A 12,372-nucleotide genomic window follows, 5' to 3' on the forward strand; every position below is an offset into this window, starting at 1 on the left:
ATTTTCTGTGCTACTCTATGTTATTAGACAAAAATAGGGCGATTTAGTAAGTATATGTATAGTATTTGCACAAGTGTGTGAATGGTCTCCACCTGTCCTGTAGCCAGTGTTGTTGAGGTAAACTCCAAAGGTGCGGGGCTCATGTTGGGCCTGCCAGGAGGGCGAGGAGCAGTTCTCATTGTTAGTGTAGGTGTTGTGGTTGTGGGCATACTTCCCAGTCAGCATAGAAGAGCGTGACGGACAGCACATAGGTGTGGTGACAAAGGCGTTGGAGAAGTGCGTTCCACCCTGTTCCATGATCCGCCGTGTCTTATTCATGACCTGCATGGAGCCTAAATGAGAGAGAGTGACAGAGAGTGAGACAAGAGAGAAAATATCAAATATTACTCAAGGTCACATCAAATATGCTCTACTAATTGCCCCAGAGAACTAGGGTCTGTCTCATTGTCTAACACGAAATACTAGAAAGTGGCATTGTGATTTGTAATGCATCGTGGGAGCTTGGTCATCGTGCAAGAACTTGTATTGCATTTAAATTTTGGGTCGTATGCTGTCAGAAAACTTGCAATATGATGCTCAAACCACAAAAACTACTTTTATGATACTTTTGGGTGCTTTTTTAAAGCTTTAAAGTGGGTCACTATAAACTGCCATTGTCAGAATTTACAGCATTTTCATTTTTGGGTGAACTGTTCATTTAAATACTCATGGCGCAGTACTTTTTCAGAGCATTTATTGTCTGGTTACATAATTTTTCTTTGCAAAACCCTTTGTTTTCACTCTGACAGTCACCTTTTAGTCTTTCTTCAATTTTCCCTTTCTCAAATACACATACACACACTACAGCCAGATGGGCAGAACTGATATGACTGGGGACAGGAAATCTGGTTCAATATGGCCTTTGCAGACAGGATTGCCACACCTCTACAGATTCATTCAGAAAGGTCAACATAAACCTACAGTACATGAAAAAAAACCAAAAAAAACAAAAAACAAACTCAGTGCACTTTACATGCTAAGGTCAGTATGGATGGACAACACAAATCAGTATTCACATGCTCTCCAGAGGAGAGGAGAGAAGAGGAGAGACATAAACCATTATCTCTGCCAAACCAGGATGATCTCAGTAGTATTTGTATGTAACATTTACACATATTTCAACTGGCAGTGGAAATTAGACGTGATGCATGTGCTGATGAGGCACGTTTCTATATAGTCGCATTTTTCTTTGTATGCCCTTGCTTCAATTGAGAACACTTGATTATCTAATCAAAATGGAGGTACCCCCCCCCAACCATAATCAAAACAAGCAAGTACAACCCCCCCCCATTATTTATATCATGATTAATGGAAACATGTAAATGCTTCATGCTGCCCCAATTTTAAAGCCAAATATATGCCCTTGGCGCCAACCAAAAAGGAACATGGAGGGAAAAAAATAAAGAGTTCCTAAAAGCAACTATTGGCACCGATTATTCGGTAATACCCATACATCAGTCTACATAAATTTTTGTATGCACAGATGTTTAGACAGACACTGAAATGTACAATATGAACGTATTGAAAACAAATCCTCTGAAAATTTTACATATGTACAGCTTTAGAGGTACAAATCTTTACAAATCCTCCTGATGACTGGTCAGAAGAAAAAAATTGTAAAATAAAGTTTACCAGGATCTCACTGCAGGTGAACGAGTTCAATACTCACGTTTTGACACAATGTTTGTTTGTTTTTTTTAAATCGAGAGATCGAGATTTTGCTAAAAATATCGCAAACGCTAACGTTAGATATGTTGTAAATCCACCAAAGGCTGAATAAGGAAGAGAAAAATTATTCATAGCACTTGTCTTAATGCCGCTCCTGATCTGATCAGCTGCACATGTGTGGCGCGCTCCAAATTAATGTGACAGGTTAACAACACAGGACTGATATAAAAGACAATAGGAATATTTTATATGGGTGGGCCAGTAAGGTGCTACTAGGATGACCTTCTCCTCATCCTCCCTGACCTTGCACAGCATCTGTGCAAGTACACATACTTGCGTAGCCCCCGGGGCCAGCTGTGTGCCAGTGCATCTGTGCCGAGGGGAGCCTCGGTCAGGGTATACCAGAGCGGGCAGTGGGAGGATTCCCGGGAAGAAACAGGTCTACCTGCGCTTGACCAAATCGACTCCAAATCAGCTGGACCAACTGGGGGTGGAGTCTCCACTCTCCCCTGAGTGTGACCTGCCACGACAGCGCGTCCGCTGCCCGGGATGTGAGTGGCTTGCAACGACTTGAGCCGCTGCTGACTCCAGAGGAGGAGACGGCGGGCGAACTACGACATGCCGCCTTGTAGGTTTATGTACACTACTGTCGCCGTGTTGTCCGTCTGGACCAACACGTGCTTGTCCTGGATCAACGGCCGAAGCCTCCACAGAGTGAGCAATACTGCCAGCAAGTCGAGGCAGTTGATATGGCAACGCAGTTTCGGCCCTGTCCAGGAGCCCTCGGCTGCGTGCCCATTGCACATGGTGCTCCAGCCATGCTTGGAGGCATCTGTTGTAACCACGATGCACCTGGGTTACTTGCACTAAGGGGACTCCTGCCCGCAGGAATGCAAGGCCCGCCCAAGGGCTGAAAAGGTAGCGGCAGATCGGCGTGATGACCACGCTATATGTGCCGCGGCGCCATGCCCATCTCATTACTCGAGTCTGATGCCAGTGCTGAAGTGGTCTCATATGCATCAAACCGAGCGGCGTGACCGCCGTCGAGGATGCCATATGCCCCAGGAGCCTCTGAAAATGCTTCAGTGGGACTGCCTGAACAACTTCAGGCAGTTCAGCACTGACTGCGTGCACTCGCTCGTGAGGCGCGCCATCATAGAGACTGAGTCTAACTCCAACCCGAGCAAAGAGATGCTCTTTACCGGGGAGAGCTGCTCTTTCCCCATTTGACCCGAAGCCCCAACCAGCTGAGGTGCCTGGGCACCAGGTCCCTGTGCGCACACAACAAGTCTCAAGAATGAGCTAGAGCCAGCTAGTCATCGAGACAGCTGAGGATGCGGACGCCTACTTCCCTTAGCGGGGCAAGGGCTGCCTCTGCGACTTTTGTGAAGATGTGAGGTGACAGGGACCGACCGAAGGGGAGGACCTTGTACTGGACGTTGAAGTACGCGTCCTTCAGGTCTACCACCGCGAACCAATCTTGATGCCGGACGCTCGCTAAAATGCGTTTCCGTGTCAGCATCTTGAACAGGAGTCTGTGCAAGGCCCGGTTCAGAACTCACAGGTCCGGGATTGGACGCAACCCACCGCCTAACGACGCAGCCTCAAAACCGTAGGTAGAAGGACCGAGGTGGGAAGCCGCTGGGGTGGCTTTCCCTCTAACGAAGGAAAGCCGCGACCGCAACATTGCCATGGTCATGCTCTCGCAGTAAGAACATGACCCGTCCACAAACGCTGGCTCCGCGTGGGCAGTGCCCAAGCAAGTAAGACAGCGATCGTGGCCATCGGAAGCGGAGAGGTAATGACCGCAACCAGGAAATAAACACAGATGGAGAGGCATCTTTATAAAGATGCTCTGTCAGTTCCACTCTTTTAGTAGGGAAAATATACTCTTTTATTGCAAGAATATATATTCTTTTAGACTGTCGAAGCGCCCAGGAGCATTCTTTGCACTCCACCGGCGCGCGAGGGGGAGAAGCTGCTGTAATGCACCGTAAATCCAGCAGCTTTTGTAGAGGTGAATGGATTGGTGGAGGAATTCACCTCACTGAAATACAACCGCTCGGCTCCGAAGAGAAAATCTGAATGAATGGTTGCGAGCCAGCTCCTTTTATACCCGTGTGTCCAGGGGAATGGCATGCAAATTCCACTCGCCAATTCCCATTGACCTTTTCTCAAAGATCAGAGGTGTTTGGGGCTCCCAAGAGCGACCCCTAATGTCACTACATTGACACAACGTCGAGTGAGTGACAGATAGGGAACAGCACCGTACTTCACTGTTGGGATTAGGAATGGGCATTTTTCAATTATTTTGTATTCAAATATTTGAGCTCATAAAAAAGGAATACTCAATTATTTGTTTATTTAAATGAAGTTAATTAATGAGAAAGAGACGTTGTGAAATTATATTTTTTTAATCATGAAGGTTGCGTCAACATTTCAAAACAAGCTTATAATTATATCTAAAACAAGCTTATATTATATCCTGTGTTTTTTGTTGAAAATATTTAAATAAGCAATGTGTGTTTTTTTTTGTATTAGCGCAAAAGCTTTTAAGCTCACCCAAAACAAATAAAAAGAAATCGCTAATAAAGTAAACTGCCACAATTAATGTACAGAATGCATATAAACACTCTACAGTTTTTAGCAGAACATAACCCAAAACCGGAACAGTGATTTTCAATTGTTCCAGAGTGAAAACTTTATTTGTAAATGCTGGAAACTGGTTATAACCGGTTAATTTTGTTCCGATAATTTTTTAATGAAACTAAAGGTCAAAGGGTTTATCACAGTATATTTTTGGAATTACACCACTTCATGTTGCCCGAAAAAATTAAAAGTGCGCTTTGATCCTGAAGGAAACTGCTGCATCACACGTCTTTGCCTAATTGTCCGTTGTGGATGTTGTATTTTGTGAATGAAGACCTTTTTAATAAATATGTATGTATAATTACTACATATACACTACCATTCAAAAGTAGTAGTCACTTTCTCATTCTTTATTTTTATTTTTCTTCACATTTTAGAATAATAGTAAAGTCATCACAACTATGGAATAATAGAAATGGAAATATGGGAATTATGTTGTGACTAAAAAAATCCAAAATAAATCAAAACTGTGTTATATTTTAGCAACTTCAAAGTGACCACCCTTTGCCTAGATTTTGCAGACATGTACTCTTGACATTTTCTCAACCAGCTTCTTGATTTATCACCCTGGGATGCTTTTTAAACAGTATTGAAGGAGTTCCCATCTATATGCTGGGCACTTAGTGGCTGCTTTTCTTAATTATTCGGTCCAAGTCATCCTTTCAAAAAAAAAAAAAAAAAAAATTTTTATTTTATTTTTTTTTATACAATTTTAGTTTTGTAATTAAAGAAATTAATATGTTGGCACAATTATATTTTTGTCTACAAAACTAATTTCAAACATTTAAGCATATGCCTTCAGATCAAAAGATTTTTAAGATCATGAGAAATTTTTCAGGCAAGTGACCCCAAACTTTTGAACGGTAGTGGATATACATTGCTAATTCAGATACATGAGAAACATTATTAAGTGGACAGCCACTTCTAGGGAGAGCAGCCACAGTACAAAATTATCTACATTTATAGATAATTTGTCTAACTGTGGACAGATGAATATCTAAGCTCTTCGAGATAACTTTGTAACCCTTTCCAGCTTTATGCAATACTGCAATTCTTGATCATAAGTCTTCTGAAATCTCTTTTTTGCAAAGCGTGGTCCATGTCAGCAGATTCTAAGTGCTTTTTAGAAGTCAAAGTAGCCATAACCCACACCTCCAAACTCGTTTCATAAATTGGATGCCAAGTTTGCCAACACCTGGCTCTAATTAGCTTTTATTGACATCTTTATCCTAGAGGTTCACTTACTTTTTCCACAGCACTGTTAATGTTTAATGGGATGTGTTTAATAAATACATGAAAAATTATAATTGTTTGTGTGTTGTTAGCTTAAGTACATTGTGTTTTTCTGTATCTGTGTCTTTGATGAAGTTGAGATCACATTTTATGACCAATTAATGCAGAAAACCAGCAAATTCCAAAGGGTTCACATACTTTTTTTTTTGCCACTGTGAGTCACTGTAAGTTGCTTGGCAATCGTAAACACTAAATAGCTTATCCACAGTTTTCCTGACCAACCACTGGGTGGTGTAATGATGATTCCGATTGCCGCTGGACTGTTTTCTGGTACCGATCTCCGTAAGTAGCAATGTTAAAAATGATCGAAACTAGCTATCCAGATGGAGAACAACCAACATTTTAAATGTTAGTTAGAGTAAAAATTAGTTCAGGTTCAACTTGTGAAGTTGTTGGCTGTCATAACAACTCAAAGTAGTTAATGCTAACAACGTAACTGACCACAGGCCATTGCTTCATGTCATCTACACACTAGGTTAAGGCACTGTTAAAAGACGGTCATTGCGACTCTGTAAAGTATCGGCACTATGGAGCGACGTTTTTATTTTTTATTTTTATTTAGCATTTTTCACAAATTTAATACATTAAACATCACATAAACATCCACTAAAAACATATGCCAATGAGTGAAAACACTGGAGACTGGAAAACCAAAACTGGCTTCTATAATGAACCGTGGAACACTTTCATGTTCAGGAAAAATGTGGATAGTTACGCTAATTAATTATATTACTTGGCAAAAGATTTGTTTATTATGATAATGTTATTATTATACAAATTGAATTACTTCGTGAACATAGGAATACACAATTAATTATATTTTAATGTGATCATGATTTCATGATTTTCTCATTAATGATCCTACATGTAACTGTGTGTTTTCAATTTCCACACACCCAGTTCAATGTCCTGGTCATCTGTGAGGATGAGGATGATGTTGGGACGGATGTTGCGACGGTCTCGCTGGGATCGAGGTTTCAGCCTCTGATTGGACAGGAAGATGGAGGCATGAGCCACAGCAACCACGGCCAACAGCATGAAGAGCCGGGCCGCCAGCCCCTGTGTTGCCATGTCCACGACCTCTGACCCCAACCTATGACCCTGTCGGGGCTCTCGCTCACACTACGCTGATCTCACCGTGAGGCACCTGTGGGGATAGTAGAAAGTAGATTAGTTCTGAGTTTCATTTTTAAACCTTAACTGAGGAAGAGCAATATTGAACTGAACTTCAACAAACTTTTGCATGAATATTGCATCATCTTTGCAGAGAAATATCACTTCACCTGGGACTAAGGGTAATAAACTGACATTTATTCAATAGAGCGTTCCTGCTCTAAACACAGAGTGTAAATGTTTCTGTCTGTACACAATGTAACATCCACAACACAGTATGGCTGTCTGTAGGGCTGAGAAACAAAATTAGAATGTTTCACTGAAATATTACCAAATTTTAAGACATTATTTCAGGTTGGGGGGAAATCTAAAAGACATCTGATGTTCAAATCGTTGTATTTTTATTTTAGTGTCAGCGAGACACTGATAAGAGAAAAAGGCATAGTCAAGACACCGGCAGTTTCAGTTTAAAAGTAAATTCAACATTAAAAATGCATGTTGAGATACCTGTGTTCTGTTTAATTAGTTGCACTGCGTCTGTTTTGGTCCAATAATGTGATTGGTCTGAACAGCTCGTAACACCCTGTCTACAACGGACGTGTCCATTGACGTGACACAACGGCTTGAGGCTATTATGAAAAAGTTATGAAAAATATTGCTTTGTGGCTATTTGAGACTTTGAGGGTTACTTTGTTTAAAGGATAGCAGAAACAGCGCTTGTCAAATCATTAGGTCTTCTCACGTTTTCTCAAGAATAACCTGCTGTTGAAGGAATTCTAACACTGTCGATATAAAGATGCAAAAAACTCACATAGAGTGAAAATATGAGCAGTTAGTTTGGAAAATAACCAAACCTGCAAAGATCTCTGCTCTCTAAGAGGTATGTGTTTATTCTTTAAAATTGTTATGCACACATTTTGGCCAACTTTTTGTTCTCATTGATGTTGTTGCTCTAAATAAACATTTACACATATGTGGGTAGTTGAAATAGAATTTCAAGCATGGTCAGCAGTGTCCTATACTATTATAACTATCTAAAACTATTTTAAACAGCATTTTCTAATTTAGAGTAACTTTAATGGGGAACACTTATGGTTGTGTTTCTTAACATTAGTTAACTACATTAGTTAACATGAACTAACAATAAACAATACTTAATAATCTTGGTAAATGTTCATTTCTACATATACTAGTTCATTTTCAACATTACAAATTGTATAAGTTAATTTTAGTTAATACAATATGAACTAACATGAACAAACAAAAGCAATTATACTTTTATAAACTGACATTAGCCAAGATTAATAAATGCTGGAAAATTGTATTACATTGTATAAATTGTTAATTATACCTATGCAAACCTTATTGTAAAATGTTACCCAGTAATTATCATACTAGCAGTTTCCATGACCTCATATTAATTGAGACATTGGTTTATATTTACTTCTAGAAAAAAGCTGAAAGATGATCAAAATAAGGCAATAAAACGGTGACTTGTCACAGCATCTAAAATACACATATTCCCTTAGCATGTATGTACGTTTTAACCTAACATCTTCATGTTGGGAAAAAAAAAGCTATTGGACACTTTATTTTTCATCTACCAGCCTATACAGTATAGTTAATCTTTTTTAGTGCTTTCATCATGATTAGAGTGGTTCTATGGATGTTTTAAAGTTATGACAACTTTCACACCGGGGGGGAGGGGGCATTTTCCTGATTTTGCCTAGGGCCCAACAAATCCACGGGCCAGCCCTGAGTGCTTGGCACACATCCAAAATTTAAATGCTCATTTTAGCATTCTAATGTGCATTTTTATCTTAAATTCGACTAATATTTGAATTTTAATTTGTCAGCCTAAAGCACAGCGTTCTGCTCAAAAGAATAACAAATGCAGGGAAGAAACTTTCACACTGAACTTACTGGAAAACTAAAAAGTCACCAAAGAAAGTTCTCCATGAGAAAGTTTACCAAATGCTATAGATGCTCAGTGATGTTGAAATCTGATGAATAGTCATTTTACGGCAAATGTTTTTGTGAAAAATCAAATGTGCCTAAGAATTTTTTCACAGTACTGTATACTATCTATCTACAACCCCAATTCCAAAAAAGTTGGGACAATATGAAAAATGCTAATACAAACAAAAAGGATTTGTAAATTATATTCACCCTTTGCTAAACTGAAAACACTACAACTACATATTATTTGATGTTTTAACCTGTGAATTTATTTTATTTATTTTTTTAATGTACAGTAATTTCAAATCAGATGATTGCAACATGCTCCAAGAAAGTTGAGACAGTGGCAATTTAAGACTAGTAACAATTTGACGAGCTGAAATAACAAGGCAATGTGAAACAGGAGATGTTAATCAGGTCAGGCAATCGTGTCATAGTACTGTATACTGTATAAGGGGCCTCCAAAAACAGCCTAGTCCTTCAAGAGCAAGGATCATTCGAGACTTGACAATTTGCCAGCAGATGCTTCAGAAAATAATCCAGCACTTTGAGAACAATGTTCCCCAAAGACAAATTGGAAGGATTTTGGGCATTTCACCCTCTACAGTGCACAATATAGTTAAAAGATTCAAGGAATCTGGTCAAATCTCTGTGCTTAAAGGGCAAGATGAAAACCACTTATAAATGCGCGTGATCTCTGATCCCTCAGATGTCACTGTCTTAAAAAACATTGTGACGTGGAGAAGGGAGTGGCTGGGCATGAGGATGAATGCCCAGAGTTGAGTTGCCCAATCAGCGGAAGAGAGATAAAGGAGGAGCCGGGGATGCCAGAGAGAGAGAGAGAGACTCGCGGCCGCTGTGTGTGTTCGTCAGTGTGTTTCAGTTCTGCGTTTTATGTTGTAATTAAAGTCTTGTTGATGGTTAATCCGGATCCTGCTTCCTCCTTTCCCTACAGAACAAGAGGCGTGTCTGCCACAAACATCATTCATCTGTAAAGGATATCATGAACAAGGGCTTGGGATTACTTTAGTAAACCTTTGTTAGTCAACACCACTCACCGCTGCATCCACAGATGCAAGTTGAGACTTTACTATGCAAAGCAGAAGCCCTACATTAACACTGTCCAGAATCACTGTCAACTTCTCTGGACTCTGCCTCATCTTAGATGGAAAGTAGAACAGTGGAACTGTGTTTTTTGGTCCAAAGAGTCCACATTTCAAAACGTTTTTGAAAAACACTGCCGGCATGTTCTCCGGGCCAAAGAGGAAAAGGACCATCCAAGCTGTTATCATTGTCAGGTCCAAACGCCAGTGTGTATATGGACCAGGGGCGTGTCAGTGCCCATGGCATGGGTAACTCGCTGTGAGGGCACCATTAATGCAGACAGATATGTAAAAATTTTGGAGCAGCATATACTGCCATTCAAAACCGTCTTTTCCAAGGACGTCCTGGAATTTTCAGCAGGACAACTTGGCCGAATAAGCAGAGAGTGTGGGTGATAGATTTGCCTGCCTGCAGTCCTGACCATCTCCAAATGAGAATGTGTGGTACATTATGAAGCACACAATACCGCAACGAAGACTCTGTACAATTGTGCAGCTGAAGACCTGCACAATGGATGAATGGAGGAAACTTCCAATTTCTAAACTTATCAAACTTGTGTCTTCAGTGCCCACATGCTTAATAAGTGTTATTTGAACAAATGATGATGTTTCACAGTGGTAAACACTCGACTGTCCCAACGTTTTTGGAGTGTGTTGCAATCCTCTGATTTGAAATGACTGTACATTAAAAGAAAAAACAATGAAACTTTTTCGGAATTGGAGTTCTCTATCTATCTATCTATCTATCTATCTATATAATCTTTTTCATACATATATATACTGTGTATATATACTGTTTATATATGTATATATGTGGGGGGCCAAACAGTAAATAATTATATAAATCTGAATGTATAGTTGTAAATCCTGAATATATAAATATAAATCTGAATATATAGTTGTAAATCCTGAATATATAAATATAAATCTGAATATATAAATATAAATCTGAATCTATACTTGTAAATCCTGAATATATAAATATAAATCTGAATATATAAATATAAATCTGAATCTATACTTGTAAATCCTGAATATATAAATATAAATCTGAATATATAAATATAAATCTGAATATATATTTGTAAGTCCAAATATATAAATATAAATCTGAATCTATACTTGTAAATCCTGAATATATAAATAAAAATCTGAATCTATACTTGTAAATCCTGAATATATAAATAAAAATCTGAATCTATACTTGTAAATCCTGAATATATAAATATAATTCTGAATATATAAATATAAATCTGAATATATAGTTGTAAATCATGAATATATAAATATAAATCTGAATATATAGTTGTAAATCCTGAATATATAAATATAAATCTGAATATATAGTTGTAAATCCTGAATATATAAATATAAATCTGAATATATAAATATAAATCTGAATCTATACTTGTAAATCCTGAATATATAAATATAAATCTGAATATATAAATATAAATCTGAATCTATACTTGTAAATCCTGAATATATAAATATAAATCTGAATATATAAATATAAATCTGAATATATATTTGTAAGTCCAAATATATAAATATAAATCTGAATCTATACTTGTAAATCCTGAATATATAAATAAAAATCTGAATCTATACTTGTAAATCCTGAATATATAAATAAAAATCTGAATCTATACTTGTAAATTCTGAATATATAAATATAAATCTGAATATATATTTTTGTAAGTCCAAATATATAAATATAAATCTGAATCTATACTTGTAAATCCTGAATATATAAATAAAAATCTGAATCTATACTTGTAAATCCTGAATATATAAATAAAAATCTGAATCTATACTTGTAAATCCTGAATATATAAATATAATTCTGAATATATAAATATAAATCTGAATATATATTTTTGTAAGTCCAAATATATAAATATAAATCTGAATCTATACTTGTAAATCCTGAATATATAAATAAAAATCTGAATCTATACTTGTAAATCCTGAATATATAAATATAAATCTGAATCTATACTTGTAAATCCTGAATATATAAATATAAATCTGAATCTATACTTGTAAATCCTGAATATATAAATATAAATCTGAATATATAAATATAAATCTGAATATATACCCTGCGTTCCAAATGGGATAATTTACCATTATAAATATATATTCAGATTTATATTTATATATTCAGACTTACAATTATATATATTCGGACTACAAGTATGTATATTCAGATTTTATTTATATATTCAGAACTTACAAGTATATATTCTTATTTATAATTATATATTCAGGATTTACAATTATATATTCAGATTTTATATAATTATTTCATGTTTGGCCCCCCATGATATATATATATATATATATATATATATATATATATATATATATATATATATATATATATATATACACACACACATTATAAAGACACCTCAAATTGTTCAGGAGATGTGTGCTATTAATTAGCAGAACATTATAGAGATTTAAGGGTGGGCTCTTTTAACCTAGTGCTCTTTTTTGTCAACCAGTAAGCAAAATCACTTAGCAATGCCCCGGCAACATC

The 12,372-nt window shown here is 37.1% G+C and overlaps 1 protein-coding gene across 7 annotated transcripts in view; it reads right to left on the reverse strand.

The window, feature by feature from the left end:
• The window catches only part of LOC127419946 (extracellular sulfatase Sulf-2-like), a 292,694-nt gene that overhangs the window by 62,175 nt on the left and 218,147 nt on the right, over positions 1–12,372 (reverse strand). For all 7 annotated transcript variants that reach the window (XM_051661796.1, XM_051661795.1, XM_051661799.1 and 4 more), the window contains 2 exons: positions 6,546–6,796; positions 93–332 (listed from right to left, as the gene is read on the reverse strand). In XM_051661796.1, the coding sequence (XP_051517756.1) occupies positions 93–332; positions 6,546–6,720 (415 nt within the window). In that variant the 5' untranslated portion in view covers positions 6,721–6,796. The remainder of the gene's footprint in view (positions 1–92; positions 333–6,545; positions 6,797–12,372) is intronic.

The sequence above is a fragment of the Myxocyprinus asiaticus genome, chromosome 29 (assembly GCF_019703515.2).
Source record: "Myxocyprinus asiaticus isolate MX2 ecotype Aquarium Trade chromosome 29, UBuf_Myxa_2, whole genome shotgun sequence".
NCBI lineage: Eukaryota > Metazoa > Chordata > Actinopteri > Cypriniformes > Catostomidae > Myxocyprinus > Myxocyprinus asiaticus.